Source organism: Nilaparvata lugens, chromosome 7 (assembly GCF_014356525.2).
Source record: "Nilaparvata lugens isolate BPH chromosome 7, ASM1435652v1, whole genome shotgun sequence".
Taxonomy (NCBI): domain Eukaryota; kingdom Metazoa; phylum Arthropoda; class Insecta; order Hemiptera; family Delphacidae; genus Nilaparvata; species Nilaparvata lugens.
This window is the reverse complement of record NC_052510.1, coordinates 45,663,157-45,689,538: the sequence shown is the minus strand read 5'-3', so window position 1 is coordinate 45,689,538 and position 26,382 is coordinate 45,663,157. Positions and strand designations below refer to the sequence as shown.

General features: G+C 34.0%; 3 protein-coding genes across 7 annotated transcripts in view; all 3 read left to right on the top strand.

Annotated features, from left to right (window-relative positions):
- Window positions 1-477: 477 nt before the first annotated feature.
- Window positions 478-7,569, top strand: LOC111054280 (COMM domain-containing protein 5-like). 3 transcript variants are annotated; one of them, XR_005571840.1, is made up of 3 exons: window positions 478-672; window positions 5,199-5,285; window positions 7,017-7,569. XR_005571840.1 is itself a non-coding variant. In XM_039432894.1 (2 exons), the coding sequence occupies exons 1-2, from the start codon at window positions 5,221-5,223 to the stop codon at window positions 7,201-7,203; spliced, it is 252 nt and encodes an 83-aa protein (XP_039288828.1). In that variant the 5' UTR covers window positions 5,199-5,220; the 3' UTR covers window positions 7,204-7,569. The 3 variants fall into 3 exon arrangements, 1 of the variants encoding a protein (XP_039288828.1); XR_002606294.2 differs by lacking the exon at window positions 478-672 and adding an exon at window positions 3,661-3,834; XM_039432894.1 differs by lacking the exon at window positions 478-672.
- A 927-nt stretch (window positions 7,570-8,496) lies between these two features.
- On the top strand, window positions 8,497-17,094 carry LOC120352434 (adenylate cyclase type 10-like). The gene is made up of 3 exons (XM_039432893.1): window positions 8,497-8,998; window positions 11,264-11,589; window positions 16,481-17,094. The coding sequence occupies exons 1-3, from the start codon at window positions 8,707-8,709 to the stop codon at window positions 16,979-16,981; spliced, it is 1,119 nt and encodes a 372-aa protein (XP_039288827.1). The 5' UTR covers window positions 8,497-8,706; the 3' UTR covers window positions 16,982-17,094.
- A 5,221-nt stretch (window positions 17,095-22,315) lies between these two features.
- The window catches only part of LOC111054281 (adenylate cyclase type 10), a 39,687-nt gene continuing 35,620 nt past the window's right edge, over window positions 22,316-26,382 (top strand). For all 3 annotated transcript variants that reach the window (XM_039432891.1, XM_039432890.1, XM_039432889.1), the window contains exons 1-3: window positions 22,316-22,506; window positions 23,310-23,544; window positions 24,986-25,247. In XM_039432891.1, coding sequence (XP_039288825.1) covers window positions 22,326-22,506; window positions 23,310-23,544; window positions 24,986-25,247 — 678 coding nt within the window. In that variant the 5' untranslated portion in view covers window positions 22,316-22,325. The remainder of the gene's footprint in view (window positions 22,507-23,309; window positions 23,545-24,985; window positions 25,248-26,382) is intronic.

Sequence of the window (26,382 nt, the reverse complement as noted above, 5' to 3'; positions counted from 1 at the left end):
TGCGTCGTATTTTAGGAGGAGCAACAATGCAAAGCACCGGAAGCCATGGTGTTGGCGTTGCTATGAGTGTGCCACTAACTGACCTCATGGCCCTGTTGAGTTAAACATTAACATTTTTGACATGCACAATATTGGCAATGATTTAGCAGCTCTTTAGTTTTATTACAATCATGTTGAGCTGTTCAACTTTGTCGCCTTTCAAAAAGTGGCCTGTATATCAGAAAATTATTCCAATCACTAAATTAATTATCATTATACATTATAATATCACAAATATTATTGTATAATTATGATGTATTGATTTGAATTTTAAACAAAGGTAGCAATGCTTCCATCTGAGAATGTTTTAAAATTAGCGGTAAATTTAATTTCTACAAAGATGGCGAAGTCTCGGTATACTCCAGGTGTTGGTGCCATGTAAAATGCATTGGTTAGATAGGAAGCTACCCTTTTGTATGTATTCTGTACTATAGATTCAGTTTGCTAGTATTTCTGACTCTAGGTGGCCGTGGATCATGGGCAATGTTTAGAGGTTATGTTTTGTTAAACTTCGTGTTTTGATTAGATTTAAATGGTTAACTTACTTTAAATTATTTTTACAGAGTAATTATTTATGATTGTTCAACGCTTAGAACTGCAATTTTCAATTTAGTCAGAGATTCATTTATTAGTGTAAGTAGGCTAATAAGTAGGTAATTGGAACTAGGAAAATGTCCTAGTAATATAGATAACTCTTAAATGTAATTTTTTATTACGGTACTTGAATCAATCAACTCTATCAATAGTAAATTTATTTCAAAATATTAGTCAATTGACGATAGAAATTAATAGCCTATGATATATAAATATTGTGCACTGCAGTAGATTTGAAACTTCAGTCTTTCTTTTTGTTTACAATAAAGAGCTTTGCCCAGCCACAAAAACACAATAATTGCACTCCCTTCCCATAAATATCCCAAATTTGGGCTGCACTTTAGTATATGGGCCGCGGAATCCAGCATTGAGACCTATACAGATCGATAGAGGCGATCAATACGAGATCAACCATGTATGACATTGTTGTCGATTTCCAAGGATTAGCTGAAAAAACATTATGGAAAGTTCAAATTTTTTATATCAATTTTTATTTTTAATAATTTCTTTATGGCTAAAATATGTTTAAAACTAGTGCAATCTTATGTAAAATTTGACGAGGAATCCAATGAAACTAATTTCAGGTTCGTAACTTCAGTAGTTTTTGAGATATTGCAAAAAATGTGCAGAAAAATGCAAATTTTTGCTTTAAAAAAGGTTAACTTGTTTTCATGATGCTTAATAGGTATTTTTAACTATTGGATTTAGTAGAATGATGAATTTTGAAGAAAAAATGTCCAGTCACTCGATAGCCTAAACTTGAAATTGTTGGAGATATTTGAGAAAAAACATGGCGGAAAGTTCAAAATTTTTAGATAAATTTTTATTTTTAATTTTCTATGGCTGAAATATGTTTAAAACTAGTGCAATCTTATGTAAAATTTGACGAGGAATCCAATGAAACTAATTTCAGGTGCGTAACTTTAGTAGTTTTTGAGATATAGCAAAAAATGTGCAGAAAATTGCAATTTTTTTTATTTAAAATAGGTTAACTTGTTTTCATTGTGATTAATAGGTATTTTTAACTATTGGATTTAGTGGAATGATGAATTCTAAAGAAAAAATGTCTAGTCACTCGATAGCCTAACCTAACCCAACCTAACCTAACCTAATCTAACCCAACCTAACCTAACCTAACCCAACCTAACCTAACCTAACCCAAATGTGACTAAACATTTTTTCTTTAGAATTCATCATTCCACTAAATCCACTAATTCAGCCATGTTTTTTCACAAATATTTCCAACAATTTTAAGTTTAGGCTATCGAGGTTAGGTTAGGTTAGGTTAGATTGGGTTAGGTTAGGTTGGGTTAGGGTTAGGTTAGGTTGGGTTAGGTTAGGTTAGGTTGGGTTAGGTTAGGTTGGGTTACATTAGGTTAGGTTAGGTTTGGTTGGGTTAGGTTAGGTTGGGTTAGATTAGGCTAGGTTAGATTAGGTTAGGTTGGTTAGGTTAGGTTAGGTTGGTTGGGTTAGGTTAGGTTAGGTTGGGTTAGATTAGGTTAGGTTAGGTTGGGTTAGGTTAGGTTAGGTTAGGCTATCGAGTGACTAAACATTTTTTCTTTAGAATTCATCATTCCACTAAATCCACAAATTCAGCCATGTTTTTTCTCAAATATTTCCAACAATTCCAAGTTTAGGCTATCGAGGTTAGGTTAGGTTAGGTTACGTTAGATTGGGTTAGGTTAGGTTGGGTTAGGTTAGGTTGGGTTAGGTTAGGTTAGATTAGGTTAGGTTAGGTGGGTTAGGTTAGGTTGGGTTAGGTTAGTTGGGTTAGGTTAGGTTAGTTAGGTTGGGTTAGGTTAGGTTAGGTTAGGTTTGGTTGGTTAGGTTAGGTTAGGTTAGGTTGGTTGGGTTAGGTTAGGTTAGGTTGGGTTAGATTAGGTTAGGTTAGGTTAGGTTAGGTTGGGTTAGGTTTGGTTGGGTTAGGTTAGGTTGGGTTAGATTAGGCTAGGTTAGATTAGGTTAGGTTAGATTAGGCTAGGTTAGATTAGGTTGGGTTAGGTTAGGTTGGTTAGGTTAGGTTAGGTTGGGTTAGGTTAGGTTGGGTTAGATTAGGTTAGGTTAGGTTGGGTTAGGTTAGGTTAGGTTGGGTCAGGTTAGGTTAGGTTGGGTTAGGTTAGGTTAGGTTAGGCTATCGAGTGACTAGATATTTTTTCTTTAGAATTCATCATTCCACTAAATCCAATAGTTAAAAATACCTATTAAGCTGCAAAGTCAAAAATTGTGTCACAGACACCCCCTTCAAATGTCATTGTCAAACGATCAATTGCTGCAGCAATGAAAGTTTTACCCCCTACATTGAAGCTGCTATAACAATGAAAGGAAAACTTGGAATAGTGGAATAATATATAATTTCAAAGAGAATTCAATGCTCTACAAACCTACTATAAGCATCAGTTTTTATTATGCATTGTTGGAGAGTTATAAGCCCTGAAAGAGCAAAACATCGGATAAAAACCTGTTATTTTAAAAATTGGCAGTTGTGGCCCTTTCGTGATTTTCTCATATTCTCTTATCAGAGCCTGTCTGCGTCGTATTTTAGGAGGAGCAACAATGCAAAGCACCGGAAGCCATGGCGTTGGCGTTGCCATGAGTGTGCCACTAACTGACCTCATGGCCCTGTTGAGTTAAACATTAAAATTTTTGACATGCACAGTATTGGCAATGATTTAGCAGTTCTTTAGTTTTATTACAATCATGTTGAGCTGTTCAACTTTGTCGCCTTTCAAAAAGTGGCCTGTATATCAGAAAATTATTCCAATCACTAAATTAATTATCATTATACATTATAATATCACAAATATTATTGTATAATTATAATGTATTAATTTGAATTTTAAACAAAGGTAGCAATGCTTCCATCTGAGAATGTTTTAAAATTAGCGGTAAATTTAATTTCTACAAAGATGGCGAAGTCTCGGTATACTCCAGGTGTTGGTGCCATGTAAAATGCATTGGTTAGATAGGAAGCTACCCTTTTGTATGTATTCTGTACTATAGATTCAGTTTGGTAGTATTTCTGACTCTAGGTGGCCGTGGATCATGGGCAATGTTTAGAGGTTATGTTTTGTTAAACTTCGTGTTTTGATTAGATTTAAATGGTTAACACTTACTTTAAATTATTTTTACAGAGTAATCATTTATGATTGTTCAACGCTTAGAACTGCAATTTTCAATTTAGTCAGAGATTCATTTATTAGTGTAAGTAATAAGTAGGTAATTGGAACTAGGAAAATGTCCTAGTAATATAGATAACTCTTAAATGTAATTTTTTATTACGGTACTTGAATCAATCAACTCTATCAATAGTAAATTTATTTCAAAATATTAGTCAATTGACGATAGAAATTAATAGCCTATGATATATAAATATTGTGCACTGCAGTAGATTTGAAACTTCAGTCTTTCTTTTTGTTTACAATAAAGAGCTTTGCTCAGCCTCTAAAACACAATAATTGCACTCCCTTCCCATGAATATCCCAAATTTGAATAGGTCTATTCTATTCACTAATGGCTCCCAAATACATTTTGATAACACCCTACAGTCTCTAGTCTGGGTCTCAGGCCTACATGATTTGAACTTATATGATACTATATGATACACGAACAGTTAGAAGTGCTCTGTAAGATAAAAACAAAAAAATCTTTAAATGAATTGAGTTGACAAGCGCTTTTCAACAAAACTACCGTAGCCTAATTAATATAGGCTATATATAGCTGAAAATAGCCTACCCTAGAATTAGAGCCAAAACATGAATTTTAGAAGTTAATTGAGTAGAAAAGCGCTTGTCACTAAACGTGTCTTAATTAAATCATACTCAAGGCTCAAATACAGCCAAATCATGAATTTTTGAAATCTTGAATATTTTTTATATCCTACTCAACCAGGAAAGTAGAAAGTCTTGCTTATAAGATCTGTCATAAATATATAATAAGTCGTTAATTCCCATTAGTAATTGTCAAGCTTCATTTAGGATCAAGCCATATGAGGCGTTTTCAGATGACTTGGCAGGGCAGGACGCACTCTGATTGGCTGATGTTTCGCCTTCGGAAATCAGCTTATAATCAGCCAATCAAAGAGCTTGCTGCCCTGCTGAGTGAAAATGTTTTCATCTGGCTTTGCACTTTATAGTTGAAAATAACTCATTTATAAGCAACAGTTTTTCTAGGGTTTGATTGTATTGTTGATCTTTGCTACTTTTATTCAGATAATTAGGGTCAATGTTTCTATAAAATGATATAAATTACTTTTTGATCCAAATCATCGCTTTGAGAAGTGATTGGCTTCGTGATTGTAATGATAAGCTACCTCATACATAAGTTAAGAATCATCCGCCTAATACTCCTGTTGTAAGGGTGACCATTTGGCATTTAAAGTGCCAACTCCTATGTGAGTCACAAGAGTTGGAGCTCATGTAGGCACCACACTCACCAAAAATTTGTGAATCTAATCACTGCAGCACGTTGGATTTTATATATAAAGCACAAGTAAAATTCTCTGAAGATCAGTTTTTCCTTTAGATGCGGTGAAATACTACTTGTTAATACTTGTCTATTTCTTTCAGGAAATATCTAGGTTTGTCCAAAATGACATTCCAATTTTCATCAGGTGATCCATTGAAGTGGAGAGTCAACATAATCATTTCATCCAGGTAGACTGAGTTACTCATTATATATAATGCATACAGTAATTCCTTGTAAATACAAAATCTTGTAAGACGTGGTTTAGTAGTTAGAAAAACACTATGCAAATATGCATTCACCTCGTCTAATTCTGGAAATGAAAAACTCATACAAATTGTATATCAATAAAAAATAATTTGAAGAAAGAAATCTTTTGAAATCAAATAAATTTCAATTATTTAGTAATGAAACACTAGAATATTGTTTAATATCACGAGTTCATTGAAAAATTACTTGCTTCACACGTATGGTGTCATCTTTAGTGTAAATCACACGACGGTTGAAGCATGTATGTAACTTTTCAATAAACTCGTGATATCATTAGACAATATTGTAGTGTTTCATTATGGATAAATTTGATATCATTACTTCTCACCAAAAACTGTATCATAAGTTTCATAAGGTTTTGGCTTTTATGTCTGGTCTTTGTTTTTTAACCAAAGGTACAAGGAAAATATTCAAAGACTATAAACAAAAACAGAATCTGCATTTGCCGACCACATAATACAATAAAATCACAGACACACAAATATAAATACAGACCTACAAATCGTACATATAAAAAACAAAGGACCAGAACCAGACAAAATAGAACAGTTTGAAATATACCCCCAATTTAAAAGCAATAAACAATGCAATTATTATTAAATGAACAAACTAACTTCAAATCCCAGATTCTCTTTGATTACCTTCTCAGCCACAACAAACCCAATAAACACCAATAACAACTCACTAAAAATTGTCATCCAATAACCTTTTGCTTGTCTATGATTACAAGCATGAAGATGGCGGACCTGCCGAAAGATCACGTTGTCACAGTAAATGAATAAAATCATTTATTGAAGAAATTTGACTGCTAGTCGTTCCATTTAATAACAAAAAAATCTGGTGTGGTGCACTCACTCAACTTTCCTTGCCGTTATGAAAATTGATCAACTGACGCTAGTGTTCCCGCGCATCTCAAGTCTACTTTTCTAAGATCTGAGCCAGCTGGAGACAGGACAATAGCGCTGCAGACACACGGTGTCTGCTATCTCTTCATAGTGAATGATTTAATAGAATCAACAGTTGCCAACAGTTTGCAATTGAATAATCGCTTTTTCTCTAATTTCGAGCTTATTTTAAATTTTAGGTGAAAATGCTACTAAACATTAATTGTAGAGATTTTTATGCTCAATCTTTTCCACTTGAAATTTTTTGTTTAAATTGTATCTGAAGCCTGATAATTGGGAATCTAAAATCAAACTTTGCATAGATGGTGCAGTGCTCCTGAAAGTTTTACAGATTTTCGCCATTTTAGCCGCCATCTTGAATTGCATTTGATCGAAATTGTTCGTGTCGGATCCATAAGGACCTTAAGTTCCAAATTTCAAGTCATTCCGTTAATTGGGAGATGAGATATCGTGTACACAGACGCACATACACTCATACACACACACACACACACACACACACACACACACACACACACACACACCACACACACACACACACACACACACACACATACAGACCAATACCCAAAAACCACTTTTTTGGAATCAGGGGACCTTGAAACGTATAGAAATTTAGAAATTGGGGTACCTTAATTTTTTTGCGGAAAGCAATACTTTCCTTAGCCTACCTATGGTAATAGGTCAAGGAAAGTAAAAATTATTCAATGTATCAGTCATGCAAACTAAGTGAAACATTTTTTCCAGGGATCTGTCAAGAGTTTTAGAACCTGTTGTCTGCTTGGAGATTAAACTGGACTCAGGCGAAACCAAGTACATTGAGGTTCCCATCTCCAAGTTTCATCTTATGAGGCAAAATGTAGCAGTAGCTTTGGACCAAATGGAGCTGTGTAGGAAAAGACTTGACTCTATCAATCAAACTATTCCGGGTTGATGTATCTAATCAGGTGAAGTGAACAGTTGTTTTTTTTTAATAAGTTCGGCGAAAGAATCCTCCGCAAAAGATTTAATAAAATCAACGTATTTCTGTGCAATAGACAGGGTCATAAAAACTAAATAATGATTAGTGTCGATTTTACATAACATTGTAACACAATAATAGCAGTTGATAAAGAATATTAGTTTTCTCATAAAAATCGCATTTCTCTTCTTTGATTATGGTACACCTGTGTTTTGTTTTTGAAGATTTCTATTGCTAGAAACATTTTTATATGATCGGTTAAGAGGTGACAAATATACATAAAACATAATAAATTATAAGATTGTATGTATTTTTAAAATAAATTAATTATTTAAATAGTGTAGGCTTCATTTTAATATTAATATTCTCCAAATGGTAAAACTTGATATGATATTTTCAGATCAGTGCAAGAAGCATATCTCTCAACAGCAAATGAATGGAAATTTTATTGTAATGTCCATTGCTTTGTTGAGAGGTTCGAAGGAATTTGCTATGAAAGTAACAAATGATGATGAAACTTCATGTTTATGTATAAAACTTCTAAGCTAGAAAGCCAGTAGAATATATTTAATTTAATAGAACCAAAAAGCTATAAATTTGTATTAAGACATCAATCTAGAAGATATCAGGATGTCCAGGCATCAAAAATCTACTGCAAAGGCAAAAAATACTTTGGTCTTGTTGCACAAAATACTGTTAAATTTTAATCGTGATTGAAAGCCACAAAAACTAATCAGAGAAGCCTTCTTCTTGAAAAAGTATTAGGCCCGGTTGCATAAAATCCTGTTAAATTTTAATCTATATTAAATTACACTAGAGCCAATCAGAGAATACTTTTTTGAAAAGAAAACTTTTCTGGTCGTTTTTCGTGGCATTTAATTACGGCTAATATTTAACAGGCTTTTGTACAAAATTTAAAATGTTTAATGTCAAAGCATATTTATACTTATTATTTTCGTAGAAAAAACAAAACTTATGCTCTTTTCTCTATGTTAAGCAAGTTACACCACTACCTCCGTAAACAACCTCGTTTACAGAGGTAGTGGTTACACACACATCAATTTTTGAAAGCTCGATTTTTGCCTTCTTTATAAATTTTACCAAATTAAATGGAACTTGACAAACATCATAATAATTATGTTTAATCTAAAAGAATTTATTGCATCGATTCTAAATATCGATATCTCAAAATCGATGTTTGTGTAACAGGCTTTACAGAAAATTTCATCTGTGTATATCTTGCAATCTATTATATCACATGTTCATTTTCTTAGGAAAAGTCTTATTCAATTGATATTTGAACATCGTTTCCTTGGATGAATGCATGTTCAAAGTTATAAACAACTGAAAACTGCATACAGAATATAAAAAATTCTTCAATCAAAATTGGTAGTTCTCAATCTCAGTTACATAGTTTTTAGCAATTATTATAATTTGTGAACAACTGCAACGCATGACGAATGAAACACTGTCAAAATGATGGAATACCCGCCGAGCTATGACACAACCCCATTCACGGCAAGTACAGTGGAAGCGCTCTGGCGAAAAAATGTACTTTCAGAAAAAATTCCAAGCAAAGAATGGGAGAACTACACTGATAGTTTGGGAGACAGCAAGTTGCACGTTCAAATGGGTCTACTCGAGATGGCTCTGCTTTCTGAAAAAGTGGTCATGAACAGAGTGGCTGAGTGCACTCTCTCCCCCCTGCAAACCGAAATACTTGCCACTCTGGTGCCTGATGAACTCATCGATCAACCAAACTTTCAAGGTAAATACTGAATCTAATTGAGTCATTTTTGGAAACATGAACTGGTAGATGAATTAACCTTACAAAATAGATACGAAATTCAAGTTGGACATTTTTAGAGACATTCCAATTCTTTATGATTGATTTGTGTTAATGATTGATAGTTTTTTCTACTCTAGACACAGTAATATTGTAGAATATCCTAATGAAATAAAAACACACATATATTGTCAAATTCTACAGTTTTATTTGGTACAGGACCATGGTTTCGTGACCACCATGGTCCTATAACAAATAAAACTGTAGAATTTGACGATATATGTGCGTTTTTATTTCATTATGAAAAGGTTCTACAACATCGACAGTGACTTAGTCGAATTTGTAGAATTTCCTCCCTAGTAAGGTGAAATGAAGATTTTGTCAGTTCCACATGCTGTTTATTTTATCCTAACTAGCTCCGATGCTTAGTGCATCATCTTCAGTGGTATTCAACTTGTTGATACATTTTGAATATTAAATGTATTATGTATACTCCTGTAATATGCCCTGTCACACAGCAGCTTCCTGACGGTTCGCCTTGAAGGCGGCCACACACCAGGAGGCAGCTTGTTGAAGTATTTCAAGGCGGAAATCCTATAACTGGCATGTGATCGGTGGAGGCGTCACCTGGGGTCATCCAGCAGGTGTTGTGGTAGTGGATGGGCAGCCAGAGTATGCTGTTTCCTCTTGATATACACCAAGCACAGGAGGATGAAACCTAGCGCCGCAGTGCAGGATGGTTTCTCACAGCTTGGCGTTGTTGTCATTTGAGATGGGTGTCTGGCTTGGAAGTGTTCCGGCCGCATTGCAGGATGACTGTTAACGGTTGCCGGAAGATCAACAGCTGGGTTTTTTCGTTATTTTTCGTAATAGAGAAATTCTGATTGCAGATTCGTTCTCAGCGTCTCCAAGTTCAGCCTGAAGGCTCAGAATGTCAACAATGTTTTTAAATAATTGAAAATCATCATGAAAAGTCATTAATATGGTAGTACACCACGTTTCTGGAAAACTTTTTACTGGTGACTGGAGTTATTATTGATTATAGGTAACACAAAAATTAAAATAATCATGAGAAAGAAAACTGCTGATGAACGCGAATAAGACCGCCACTCCATTGTTCTATTATCTCGGCTGCTTGGCTGAGCCCGGCTGGAGGGATCAAATAACCGACCGGATTGATCTTTCCTCTGTCCGCTAGGCGGAACTACGCCGACCATTGCTGGGTGGAAGATGTTACTGCGGCCGCTCGCATTCCCACCAACGCTGCTATTATTTTGCTGTCTCAGCGCCAAGTCCGAGTCAGACAAGCATCCAGCCTGCACTGCGGAGCTAGGTTAATGGCTGATGACCGTCAGTACACCGTCATGCAAATATGGGCTTGCAGTGGGCATGACGGACGCTGCCAGTTATGATTCTCACAGCTTTTTCCCTGGCGAGTGCAACACAGAGGATGATGTCCTGAACATCAAAACTAGCTTAGTTAAAAAAATGTACAACTTTCAAAAAAGTTTACCTCAAGATAATTATTGAATTCTTCAATGTTGTTTCCCATCACGAACTGCTTATTATTAAATCACTTTTTGCTTTTAGAAAAAACGACTAGCAGTCAGATATTTTACAATAAATGAATAAATCACTCACTGGACAACGAGATCTTCCGCCATCTTCTTGGTTGTCCAGAACCAAGAAGACGGCGGAACTGCCGAAAGATCTCGTTGTCCAGTGAGTGATTTATTCATTTATTGTAAAATATCTGACTGCTAGTTGTTTTTTCTAAAAGCAAAAAATAATTATTGAAGTTTTGATGATTTTGTTTTTCGTCTAACCGTACTGGAAAGAATTATCATTAAGCCTGCTTGAGCTGGTTCAATTATCAAGCTTTCTTGGCTGAAGACAAGCTTATAGAGTAATACTGTATTTGCTTACTCCAATAAATTATCACAATTAATTTGTTGAACATTAAAAGACGTTGTATAGTTCTTATTAGGTGGTTTTCATGAAAACAAATTCTATAATTATCAAAAATTTTCTACTTGAGTTTTTTATACATGTATATACAGTGCGTTCATTATGTCGCGCCTAGACTAAATAGTGATTCTTTATTACGGTAGCCACACACCGAAATAAAACCACCAATTTTTACAGACATGTGTATTTTGATTTGCGCGACATAATGAACGCTTTGTATGAAAAATTATTTTCCTCTTTATAATACTGTAGTTATATTTATTATTCTATATTTTGCAGGTAAACCAAAAAGTAAGTTCGTTGGTGTGCTTATGTTTGGTGACGTGTCAGGATTCACAGCATTGTGTGAAACGTATAAAAAAATGGGGCAAAGCGGCACGTACAAGCTAACGGTGACACTGAACAGCTACATAGGAGCTATGGTCGATGTCATCTACTCATTTGGTGGTGACATTATCAAGTTCTCAGGAGACGCATTTCTTGCTGTCTGGAAAGTGACCATAAATGATTATATTTATTCAGTCATTCACAAGGCGATTCAGTGCGCGGTGTCCATTCAATATTCACTGGGCAGCTATAACACCGATGTGAATGTCTTGCTCAGGGTAACTATCTATTACTTCAATTCATAATGCAATTCTCAAAACTTGGTCTAAAATTCAATAGCCGGTCAAGATAGCCGAGACAACTTGAGCTGAATTTGCATTCTACAGTGACAGTGAAGAATAAATATAAATAAATGTAAATATAAAGAGTAAAATATAAAGAGTAAATGTAAATATAATTCCCATGAGTTCTAATTAGACTATTCCTACTCAGCCGGGCCGAGTAAGTATGAAGAATGCCATTAGAACTTGTGAGAATTATATTTTCACTGTCACTGTTGTGAGCGAATCTAGCTTAAGGCTCAAGTCTGCTAGCGCTACCTGGTCGCGAGTTCGAATCCCACCAATAGGCATGGACGTATGATCTCATTAAATTATCCTCTTACTTCTCATTACCCTTGCACAAGCAAAAACCTCATGTGGGCATCATCAAAACTTATTTCCCAATTATTTACAAATGAAATGTATGGTAGGTGTAGAAAATAATTTATTTTATAATGTAAGGTTTCACCCTATACGTCTGTGTTTATGGGAGGATTCTAGTCAATTTATAAACAATTCAATTCAAAAAAGATTTTATTTCAAAGAAACATAATAAAAAACAAATTCCAGCTGTACAAAATAATCATACACTTGACAATGAATAAGGTACACTGAAAAGAGTCTTAAATTAAATACAAATTAATATGAATAGGAAATAAAATTTTCGCATAGGCATTGCTGCCTGTGTGCGAAAATGAGTCCAAGGTAGGTATCTTTATTGGTTACTCTTGTACAATATATACTTATTAACTTATCAACTTATTATTTTTTACTCATTTACTAATAACTACAAAAATGATAAAAAATTAAATGAAGGAAAGAAATAAGCCCCAATCCCCAACCGTTCCCTATCAAAAATTGTATTCGTAAATATGTAGTACTTTTACATATATAAATATATATAAAATGGTACAGTAATAATTATATTATATATGTATTAATAAATAAAATGATTATTCATATTTAAGCTGTACTAAAAATGAATCACCTGCCCACTCTATCCCAGTCCCCGATCAACCCCCCAAACCCCGACCCCAATTGCAGAAGAAGAAACACAGAAAAAACTCGGCGAAACACATTCACACAAACACACACACACCACACACACACACACACACACACACACACACACACACACACACCACACACACACACACACACATGAAGCCTCAATAGGATTATTTTGAATAAAAAAATATTTAAAATATTTTTTAAGATTGTTTAATAACAATTATTATTTTTAAGACTAAACTGAATTCATCTAGATTACAATCTAGAATCTGTACTCCGAAGTGATCAATCTCTCACAGCACTCATCTCTTCCAATACTCGAAATCCACCTTTTGACAGCTATTTTAAATGAAGATATCGTATAGTTGGCGAAATCCGCTGGAGCTATTGGAAGATGTTTCACCAAAACGTGAGCTATATAGTAGGAGTTGGTAATAAATATAGTTCTATTTACTCTAGGCATTTGAATATTATACTGTACTGCTCTCCTAGTTGCATGACTATGTGTAATGGTATTGAATATGCTAGCATGATTCTTGAATATGTACGATGCCAAGGTTCTAACATATAATTGTCTGACATCAAGCACCTTCATATCCTCAAACACTGCGTTGGATGGGTAATCTCGACGCCTTCCAAGTGCAGATTTTATTATAAGTTTCTGGGTGGTGAATAGTGGGTTCAAAATAGATCTGTATCCTCCTCCATAAGCTAGAATTCCCCATTCAATAATGGACTGTACAAACGCATAGTAGATTGTTTGGAGTTCATTCCTATTCAGATATTCTCTGAGTTGCCGAAAAACATAAATCATTTTTCTCAGTCTACTGTTCTGATAAGCAACATGTGCAGTCCAATTAAGTCTGTTGTCCAGAATGACACCCAAATACTTGTAAGAGTTCACCCTTCCAACCGATGCACAGGCACAAGAGTCATTTTCAATGTTCCCACATGTATGGAGTTTGATTCCTTCAACTGATGTGTCACTTGAGTCCCGAAGGGAAATCGGCATTATCTTTGTCTTGCTAACATTTAGTGTTAGAACATTATGGTCAAACCATGACTTCAAAGTGGCTAAATCACATTTTGCCCTATGCAGTACAGTTTCCCAATCAGGTCCCCTAACAAGGACAGCAGCATCATCCGCAAAAAGGAAGATCCTACTATTTAAGTTCACTTTTGCAAGGTTATTTACATAGATTAAAAATAATGGACCCAAGGTGCTACCCTGGATAACTCCATATTCTACCTCTTTTAACTGACTGTTTACTCCATTTATGACAGTTAACTGCTTGCGGTTACTAAAGTAGGAATTGAACCAATCAAGTGGAACTCCATTTATCCCCATAAGTTCCATCTTTTTAAGCAATTTTCCTCTATCAACGGAATCAAATGCCTTAGCCAAGTCCAAGAATATTAGAGCACTCTTTTCATTGTTACCTATAGCCAAATTCAGGTCTCTAGTTATAGAAAAGAGGGCATCTGAGATATTTTTTGATTTTCTGAACCCATATTGGGAGTTAGTTAGTAATTCATTACTTTCAATGTATCTTGTTAATTGATCTTTTACTATTTTTTCAAGAATTTTGGAAAATATGCTAAGCAGGCTGATTGGACGAAAGTTTGAACTCTCTCTAATATCTCCTGACTTGAACAATGGGACTGACTACTTTTGCTATTTTGAAAGCATCAGGAAATATACCAGAGGTAATGCTTAAGTTGACAATATGTAGAAGCGGAGCAGATAAACTGTCAAAGTTAGACTTCAGAGTATCGGAAGAGATACAATCATAGCCAGGAGCCGAGCCGCCGCGCAGGGAGTTAACATAGTTGCGCAATTCATTATTATCTATAGTGCGAAGGTTGAATCTACTGTGCACTGCATAGTCTGAGTCATTGACAACCGGTGGGCCAACAGGGTTAATTTTGCTAGCTAGACTACTTCCCACGTTGGAAAAATAATTATTGAATTCATCTGCAACCTGTTTTCTTTTGTCTTCTAAATATGTCTTACCTGATGTATACTGGTCCAGTGGAAAAGGGTCTTTGTTTTTTCTCTTACCTGAAATTTCATTTACTGTTTGCCAAAAAAGTTTAGGGTTATTTTTTGAGACAAAAATTTTAGATTTGTAGTATTGGATCTTAGTTCTCTTTATTAACGAATTCAAGTGATTTCTGTAAGTAATGTAGTAATTTTTGAGTTGTTGATTGAAGGGTTGATTTCTGAGCTGTTTACTTATTTTATCCCGTTCTCTAATAGAGCGTAATAAACCGTCTGTCATCCAGGGCTTTAATTTTACCTTTCTGTTACTACTTTTTCTGTTTTTGTAGGATTTACATATGAATTCATCTAGTGTGGAGAAAAACAAATTGCATGATGAATTTATGTCTTGAGAACTAGTAACATTACTCCAAACACACTTGCTGATTAACTCATGAAGAGTTTTTTTGTCAATATATTTATCTTCTTTTTTTGATGAATTGATTCTTGGGAATGAAATTTCTAATACAATACTGAAATGGTCGGTTACATCAGTCATGACTACCGCTGTTTTTAGACTATCACAGGTCTCGTGTCTGACAAAGATATGGTCTATGCATGACTTGCTGTTTCCTTGTACCCTCGTATATTTATCAATGCCGCTCATGAAACCATTTTCATACAACATATCAAGATATCTTTCTGTTTTATTATCTGCTTGTAGTATATTGGCATTAATGTCACCCATCAGAATACAGAAGCTATTTATATTGAAAGAGTTATAATAGTTATGCAATGCTTCGGTGAATTCATCCAGATCACTGTCGTGAGTACGATAAACCGAAAGAAGGTTTATATTTTTTCCCTGGAATGATATATCTATACTTAAACCATACACGTGGGCCAGCTCCATCTGTCTACATTCATTCACACTCACTCCCTCCCTCACATACACAAGCACTCCATCATTTCTGTTTCTCCATCCGCTTGTTTTGAAAACCCTGTAACCCTCTAATTGAATACCCGCCGTATCATCCCCCAACCAAGTTTCTCCCAGCATTATCACATCCCATATTACGTTACTTCCTTGTAGATAAGCTATGAAGCTATCGAAGTTTTTATTGAAGCTTCTGATATTCAAGTATATGAACTTTAGGAAATGTTCACCATTGGAAAAAACGTTATTCACCTCAAAAGCTTCAATACTTTTACATTCAATATGTCTATATTCATCCAAGTGAATGTCCCTGAATGTCATAGAAGTATATATTAAAGAATAAACTAGTTAGGGAAGAACACGAAGAAAGAATTATTCCATTATTTTTTCACCTTATTATATATTGATTTCTTGATACATTATGATAGTATTTGTAACTTGTATTTCTTATTTCTTACATTATGATAGTATTTGTAACTTGACAAAATATCACAAAATCATACAAGTAAGGGAAGAGTTGTTTAGTCAATTATGCTAATTTCAAATATTGTGTGGATTTCCATGTAGAATATGAAAATTGAGTACAGTACCTATCACAGTGAATTTTTTTCAATTATTGTGTTCTAAAATATTTAGATGAATGGGACGATTATGAATAATCAACGAATTCAGCAGAAAATTTCATTATAATTGAGGATTGTTTTTTCTCATTTCATATTTGAAGGTTTTCTTATTCTTATTATTATACCAAATATTACGTAGTGTACCTTTAATTTTTATTTTCCATCTTGAACTAGTGTTATTATAGAACTTGAGAAGGCAAATAAACCGATTATTATATCTCATCACTCATCTAAATCTTGTATAAAATCCAAGGTTGAAATATTATTCATATTCATCTATATATTCTTTTGTTATAGGTGAAACTAGCCATTTCTTGTGGTAATTGCATGTTTTCCTGCATTGGCGAGAACAATTGCAAATACTATGTTATCTACGGCCAACCAGTTGACGATGTCAAAGTTGCCCAAGACTTGTGCAAGTCTGGCGACATAATTCTGGCATCGTCTGCCTGGAATCATTGTAGTCTTGACAATTACCTGTATTCTTGGATCGATAAGTTCCACATAAAAATCGATCGAATCGTCTACCATCCTTTGGAGCTGCATAATAAAATTGTGCCACTGCCTGTGAGGGAGAGGATCGACATTGATAAAAAGTATAAGAATGAAATTTTGCGATTCAAGAATATTGGAAATAATGAAAATAACCACGAGACAATTTATCACGAGGAGAAAAATTGTCGGCCGGAAGTCAAGAAAGCGGCAGAAAGAAATATTGGCGCAAGTTTGAGACAATTTGTTATCCCTCCTGTTGTTGCTCAGGTATGCGTATGTTCTCCTTATTCAAATTCAAATTAAACTAATAAAATTAATATTTAGATCATGATAAATTATGTAGTATGTTTCATTAAAGAAGATAGTGTACTCTTTCCATATATTGCATGGCCTTATAAATTCCCATTCAGTTTAGATTCAAATTTAAATTATTTTTTATTTGCATTTTCATTCGTTTACAATAATTATTAATTACAACATGTAAAGAATTTCTGCATTGTCAGCATATACATTTCAACATATATTCAATTATATAAATCACAAATTCATAAAATGCATAATAAGACACTAAATAAGTTTAGTAACTTTTAAGGCTACAAGTTTTTGAATCCAATCAATCTGGATCTAAATTAATTAAAATCTCGTTAATATTATGTAAGAAATACGAGGGTCATTTCTCTTTTAACCTCCGATCAGCCATAAAAAACTAATATATATAAAAGGATAATTTTATCGCCAAACGCCACTTACACTTATGGTTATTCTTCAACATAATTGCCGTGATGATTGAGGCATTTGTCATATCAGTGGACCAGCCTACCAAAACTCTCTTCATAAAATGCTACCGCCAAATAAGTTGAAGGGGGTTGACGTGTTGTTTTGGATCTCCTCGTTAGTTTGCAAGCTCTGCCCCTCAAAGTCTTGTCTTGAGTTTGGATAGTGGCCAAGTCTAGTGGTCTTGTTGCTTGTACTAGTAGCAAGGTCAGTTCTGTATGGTGGGTTATTTACCATAGTGCGGAATTAGAGTATTTGATTTCCTGGAGATGCCGTTTGGTTGCACCAGAACTGTGAGTCCGATTTGACATGCATCACAACGATTCCGGAATTCATTTCAACTAACGTCTTTCATTGTCCGAAACCATTCACGCACAACATCATCACTTATTACATTACGTGCGTAGATTGAATAATTCTTCGTTAGATTTATGCTAAAATATTGCCTTTCGCTTGCAAAAACGAATAACGCTAATCAACTAGCATTTGGCGGGAGACTTGAGTGAGGCGGCCATGTTTGTGAGTCTATTTTTTTTTTTTTTTTTTTTTTTTAATCTACCAATGTCTCTAGTACGTACTGATAAATATGAGATCGAATACTTTGCCGGTCGAATTTGGTCATAAAAATAGAAAACAAAATTTTAATGAAATAAATTATCATCATTTTTCATTTAACTACCGCTATGGTAATCTTATAATAATGGAGGCTGCATATATAAGCAAAATATTCAATTTCAATTTATTAAAAACACAAAACAAAATTACAAAGAATTACGAAACAAATAAAACACAATAAAATGTTACAAATATAAAAAACCATGGGCTTTGTGGTTGGGTGTGTTGGAGAAGAGAAAAAAAGAGAGGAAGATACCTAGCCAACTATGGTTTCCCAAGTAATAGGCAGGCAAAGAAGAGAAGAGAAGTAATGAGGAAAAAAGGGAAGGGAGAAATGGGGGGAAGGAGGAAAACAGATATATTCTGGAATAATGTTTTTTGTTTTTGGTAATCTACTAATGTCCCGAGTAGCCTACGTACTAATAAATATGAGATCGAATACTTTGCTGGTCGAATTTGGTCATAAAAATAGAAAACATATCATATTGAGGTGTATAGGTGAATCCATCATCAAATTAACAATAATTGATTGAATCACATTCAAATTTCTAGCACAAACTGGGATCATCTATTGAGCTGAGAGTTGATATTATTTTTACATTTGTCACCACAATTTTTACATACACGTCCCAGGTAGCACAGAAACGTTGAAATAACGTTAGAAACACGTAATACCTTAACGTTGAAAAGACGTTTAAATTCAACGTTGAAAACACGAGAAAATGTCCGCCGTTTCCACGTTATTTTCAACGTTGAATAATAGTTGAAAAAACATTGTAACAACCATTATTTTCAACTATAAATAGACGTTGAAAGCACGTCGTGACAACCATTATTTTCAACAATAAATAGACATTGAAAGCACGTTGTGACAACCATTATTTTCAACTATAAATAGACGTTGAATTAGCCATACTTTTGAACCGGTACCTTATCAATTACATGGTAATATTTCTAAAATCATTTGAAAAAAGATGAAAATACGAAATCATATTTCCATTTATTTACATATGATTTCATGTAACAGAAATATTACCCTGCAATGCGGTACATTGGTAAGTTGACATTAAAAACACACAATAAAAACCATATTCATCTCTTTTCTGTATAGGGCTACTTTTTATAGAAATAGAAAGGAAAATAAAAATCTCAGTATCCTTTTTGAATTATTTAATCACTATTATTAATCATTATTTAAATGATTCAAAAAGGATACTGAGATTTTTATTTTTCTTTCTATTTCCATATTACTTCAATTTTGATCCACAAAAATAGTATGATGAAAGGTTGTTTAAAGAACTAAGATGGTTACAACCAAATTACCATGGTAATTTAATATACTCTGCCAAGCTCAAAAACATTTTATGTCTGTAAGAAACATAAATTAAAACTATTATTTCAAGAATTTAGCAGTTGTTTAAAAATCTTGAATTTTTAGTATGATAATTTTATCTGTGGTGAGCAAAAATAGCTCAATTCTTTCTAGGAAATAATATATATCTAAATTTTTACTTGACATTTATGCCAGGTTTAAACTATGCCAATTGGCAAAACAATAATAATTGTCAATTAGTTTTTATTTAGCTATGCCTAGATGATGGTTCTAGAATTAAAAGATTCAATTGATACTTTACACCAGCTATAAATTTCAGAAGACAATATTATTGTCTTGTCAATTGGCATCGTATAAACCCGCCTACATTTTAGTTTTCAGGTATGATGATAGTTTGTGATTTATGCAATAGAGAAACAATATTTTATTACAGTGTTTCAATAGAAAGGGACTTTCAAAATAACTTTCCACTTTCATTTCATAATACTTTTTAATTACCGACGAAATTAGATTGTTTTTTCTCCACTGAAAATACTCTGCCGCATATTTTAGCCAATCCTTAATAGCGTCTTCAATTTGGGTCTCAATGCCCACAGTCGACCCACAAGATTTTTTGATAGAATCTGAAACATAAGGTAATATAAATTTTAATAAGAAATTCTATAATATGAAGGCAGATGAAATTTTGCCACTACATAGGAGTTATTATTTGATACAGATGTTGCATGGTTAAAAGGGAATTGCTTTTAACAACAAGTACAGAAATTTTTCTCAAGTGCACATCTAATAATGTTATACATTTGATATTTTGTTACACATATTGATATTTTGAATCACAAGGCGAGGTGATGATTGTTTTTTAGATAAAAATAGTCCATTACTATACAATAGTCAGACGAGAAAGTCACACAAGCTGTTCGTTCAAACATTCAAAAGAACTAAGAATAAAGTAAGAATATTGGGTTTCCAAATTTTGTAGCATAGACGAATTTTAACTTGAAATACTCCTCTTTCATTAGGCCTATAGAAGTAAACAAATAAGGCTCTATATAAAAACGGTAGAAAATTTATTTTTTAATTTATGAGTAAAATTTAATAGTTACTGTAGGTACATACTTAGTTTTATGAAAAAAACAGTTGTATCCCGATATTTCAACCATTTTTTATTGGCCTACTAAATTTTGTAAACCTAGACCAAAAGTTTAAAATCACAATGAAATTAATCAAAAATATCCTTGACATATATGGGTTGTAAACATGCATAAATTAATTGAAAATTTAATTTTAAAATGAACAAGTTTAAGCTAAATTTCGTCACCATGGAATGACGATATTTGGAAAATGTTAATATTTATGAGCTGAACTCCGGACACCCGTTTTCAATTTCTTGGATCACCGAGTTAATTACTGAACTTGTTAAAAGCAATCACTTTGATGTTAAGTGATTTATATTATATTAAGTTCAGTGTTATTATATTAAGTTCGATGGAATTTCTCAACACAAGCAGTCCTGTGACAAAAACAATACATAGATAGCATAATGAAAATATTTGTGCAGGAATCAAAGTAATAGTAATTTATTTGGAAGTTAAGTAGTAGGCTACATGTAAAATACTTAAAACCAAGCTTATTGTATTATATTAATTTTTAATAATTATATTAAATTAGAGTCCTCTAATTTAAAACATAATATAACTTACCTAACCCTAACCTCAAATGTAAACATAATTATGTTCAACACACAATATTTGTTTTGAAGTTTAGACAATAAATCACCAAACAATCTCATCTTTTAAATAAGAATAATAAATTAAATAAACTTACCAAGTCAAAGTGGAATAAGTAGACTCTTCTAAAAGAGTTCACAGCTTTCATCAACGTGATGAGAATTCAAACATGAAATGGCGTTGATCAGTCGATCGTCGTTGATAGATCCGTTTTTGTGTAAGGACTACTGTAGCGCTGTGAGTGGTGGAATTGGAAGCTCGTTTCAACAAATTCAACAAATTCAATCAAGATGAAAATTATCAGAATGGTGTTGCTTGTCTCTCACTATTGTAATGATTTGTGAAGCACTAACTATTAGTGGTTTTCGAATAAACAAAACACTGACTTCAGATACTGTTGTTGGAAAAATGTTGAAATATCTATCCATAATAAAAAAAACTGGGATGTTGTCAAAAATATCACTTATTTATTGTTACAAACATGTTTCAACACCAATGGTGTCATCTTCAATGTCATGAAAATCTTAATTCATTCAAAGTGCGGTGATATTAAGTGCAATATTTGACTATAATTTGGTATTTTAATAATTCTAAATTCAAAATTTCTAGCTCATATATATTTTTGCACAGAAATTGAACTTTAACTTTCCTCAGTAAGAACATAACCTATTTTTTTCGGACATTTTATTATTTATCAAAATTTGTAAACAGAATAGTTTTGGGCTAAGCCTGTTGTTCTATCCCGATCATATTCATATGATTTGTAATTGTATGAACAAATAAATAAATAAATGAAGATGACACCATTCGTGTTGAAACATGCATGTAATTTTGCAATACATTAGTGTTATTTCTGACAACATACCAGTGTTTTCATCTAACAAAACACTCTTCAAAAAGACTTCAAAAACTTATTATTCAATCAAAATTTTTCAATAATTGAACACTGAAATACAGAAATTTAGAGGAGGTCTGAATGCCAATCGATTGATGGTTGAAACAGAACTGAAAAGCGTTAACTGAATTCTGCTCGTTAATTACACTATTGCTGACTTAATCGTGAGAAATATTGATTCTATACGGTTGTTAGTCATATAACTTTTATATTATATTTATTTGTTGGCGAAATTTTGACTCAATCTGATGTGTCTCCGTGTGTACCGAGCATATGATGTGTTCCAGGATTGTGTACAAGGAGATGGGAGTAGTGAACAAGGTGTGCATGTTCGACAAGGATGTGATGTTCCTGGTGATATTCGGGCTGCGTGGCGCGCGTCACGAGTACAACGCAGTGCGCAGTCTCAAGTGCGCACATCGTATTCGCAGCATCATCAGCAAGCTGCCTGGAGTCATCACCATCTCTTGCGGCGTCACTGTTGGTCGGTTCTCACTTACTTAACACCAGATAATAAACAATCTCCAGTAGAGTAGAATCCTGTTTTTTCTTATTGGATGTATGAAAATAACTGTTATTGGATTTAATCTACCCATATAGTATAAAACACAGTAGTACAACAGTCATTTTTTTCAACCCGACACAGAAAAGCGGTAGGGGGACGATTTTCACAGAGCTGATCAACTTGTCATCCCCACCAAACACCTTGTGATCGATGCGGTCAGATTGTCAATTGCTGACGATTTATAAACCAACAAACATGGCTGCCTCACTTGAGTCTTCCGCTAAGTGCTAGTAACATTGCATTATTCGTTTTTGCAAGAAAAAGCTTAGTTCAGCATAAATCTAACGAAAAATAATTCAAGTTTACGCAGAAAATGTTGAGTGATGATGTATTAGAGGTGGCTATGGTCTGAATGGTCTAGGAAATTGGAAGACGCCAGTTGAAATGACCTCCGGAATCGTTGTGATCCATGGCAATTTGGATTCACATTCGGAAAATGTGTGTATGCCGGCTCGAGATCGCAGTTTTTAAGTTCGAGACGAAGTCTCGACAAACTGAAAACTTGACGTGATGATATATTGACAAACTCTAACCTGAGGCACTGAAAAGTATTGAAAACTTGATGACCATAAAACTTGAATTGAATACTTGACGAACTGAATACTTGACTAATTTACTTCAAACTTGATGTACCTACCTTAATGATAACTTGACGGACTCAAAACGTGATGCTGTTCATGGTTATGAAATAATTTGTAAAATAAAAATAGTGTGTTACACAGGCACAACATACTGCGGCGTGGTTGGCCATCCCCTACGCCAAGAGTACACAATAATCGGAGCCCCGGTGAACAAGGCTGCAAGGCTGATGGTCTACTACCCCAACACAGTCTCCTGTGATCAGGCCACCTTCTTCAACTCTGGACTGTCTACTGTCCACTTCCGGCAGCTCGAATCCAAAACCCTCAAAGGACTGGGCAAGGTTACTGGCATCTATGAGTATCTGGAGGGGCAGGGGTACGTGTTTTTATTTCTTCATTGAAATATACTATTATATTTATTTATTTATTATATTTACGTTGGATTTATTCCAAGAATAATGTTTTTGTAATCATCTATTTAAAACGATTTTCCTACCCCATGAAGCTGTTGGAACATTCAGAGAGTTTTATAATAATAGTTCGATCATACCAAGCTTTTAGAAGATATGGAGAGTTCGTTGGAACTTCAGTGAAGATTATGAATGTAATTTGTAACTTTTACTCATTTAATCAGCACGGGTAAACCTCTTTAATTACTCCCACATTTGGATAGTTTCTTTAATGATAATGGTAATTAATGAAAAATACTGGTAATGGCTCGATTGTATTCCAAATCAAATAAAATCTTTATTTGTTCCAGAAACATAGGCTAGTTACAATGACAATGGTTGTAATAGAGAAAAGTAAAATACACTATGAAATTAAAAAATGAACTACATTACCAAATAATAATGTACTTGATGTAATTGATAATGTACTTATTGTATAAATTAATATTTCTGATCATTAAATAGGATAAAATATATTACACTGGTCCCTACAAGGTTTGAAAAAACCTTAGCGCAGAGGGAGAGGCCGATTATGATTCAATGTGTTCAATGATTATGAAATAAAATGATGATGGGATAACATGCAACTTAGTTTTGTTATCTAACATTTATTGAGAAAATCTGGAAGAAAACCAGGGAGTGTGACAGGGAAGAGGAAGTAGAGAAGAAGCATAAGGAAAAGTAGAGAAGAGTTGAAAATGACATAGAAAAAACATGAGAATTCTTTACACTAAGCTACGAGGATATATCTCTAGATAATATGATTCATGAGTTGTAAAATCGCTTCCTGATGGTTCGGAACCCACCTAAAACTGTAGGTCCATTCAGCTTTCATTATGATCCACCTCTTTAACCACGCACAAGTCTAGAGCTCATGTGGGCATCACTCTCAGAAAAAAGCTACTTATACTGAAATCTCAATGTGCGAGACTATACATGTATGAATTTCAGTTACCAGTTTTCTATCAAATTTACTTGTGATAAAATGGTTTGGAATAACATGGATGAGTTACAATCACTCTCACATTTATATGTATTTTGATGATGGAATACAGATAATGTATTAATGATAGATGATGAATGGTTATGACTTGATTGAATTCCAAATTCAAAACAACCCTATTTATTAATGTTACCTACTATAACCCTTATAACCCGGGTTAAATGGGCCTATTTCTTTATTCATTCATACGAGGGTGAATCGAATGGGAACCTTAAAAGTGTTATATATTATTTATTTTGACAACTGAGTGAAACTTACATTTATCATTTTTTTGGCATAGTCTCCTTGAAGTGTTATGCTAGTGTTCGACCGCTTAAGAGGCGCATTGATACTACGTTTGAAGAATTCTTTTGGTTGTGCCTCAGGCTGGCCGAGATGACAAACTTGCACCTACCAGTGCTGCTGGGCATGCAGGCAGAGGTGGAGTCTTTCCGTGAGCTGTTGGCGGGGCAGAAGGGCTTCCCGGCGGGCATCATCTATAGCGGCGAAGTGGGCATCGGCAAGACCCGGCTCCTGACAGAGCTCTACATTCTCTGCGTCGACTCGCATCTCCGACCTGTCAGTCTCACGCTCAACGCTTCCCAACTCAAGAAACCTTACATTGCGTTGCGCTATCTTTATCGTGAGGTCAGATATTAATAGAACTGTATTTTTCATTATCCATGCAGTCAATTCTACAGAATATCCTTCGAAAGTTGAACAAAATATGTCCATCAATCAGTACAACACTTGTTACACTGTCTTGTAAAATTCTATGAATGTTTGAAAGCATATTTAAATCATTGAAATAATAATTGCCAGCATACATGGAACTATAGTGTGGTCCACATTATAATGGCAGTGGAGAAAGATAGAACAGCGTTGCCAATTCCCTGCCTTGCCACTGCTTTCTATGGAAGATAACTGATACCGGTATATCTGAATATTACATCATTCTTGTTTAAAATAATCAATTATATTTTAATCGTCAAGAAAATATATTTCCCAATGATAAATTAATAATATTTCATAGATAAGATCAAATATTTTGCTAATTGACTATGTTTCTATATTGTTAAAAAACAATCTGGCAACGTTGCGAAGCTAGAAAAGGATATAGCGCTATCTGCTTTGTCGAATGATGGACAAGGATAGCAACACAATTTCTAATGAAATACTGTCATTGTAAGGTGCACCTCACTATTAATAGGTTGTCAAGGGTTCAAATACCTCAACTGTCCGTGTATTCAAATTAATCCAGTCAAATGGTCGTTTTTCAGGAAACAGCCCCAAAAGAATTTTTCTCGACGGTTCTGTAAGTATTTTGGGGCGCTGAATTCGAATCTGAAATTTGCTGACACGCCAGAGGGCGGCTTCACCCCCAAAACCCCTAAAATTTCGGACTTTTTTTATTTTTTCCATTTAATCTCGAAAACTTCGAGTTTTTGAGAAAAATCATTCTGTACAAAATTAAAGATGATAAAATTTCCAATAAATTGAATGGTCGCGTAGGATTCTACCATTTTTGTATCCGGAGCTACGAATTTTCAAAAAAGTGGTATTTTTTAAGGGGTTTTCAAAATTATGCAAACCTACCACTTCTACCCTATACAACTTGGATATTTTTCTAGTATGGATAAAAAACCACACATCACGTGAAAGAACAATTAATTCTGAACAGTATTCCTTGGGAACTTTCGAATTTAGTAGTTGTGGGAGGGGGAATACACCCAAAAATAGAAAATCATGTCCTACAGCCAAAATACAAATTTTTCATTATAAT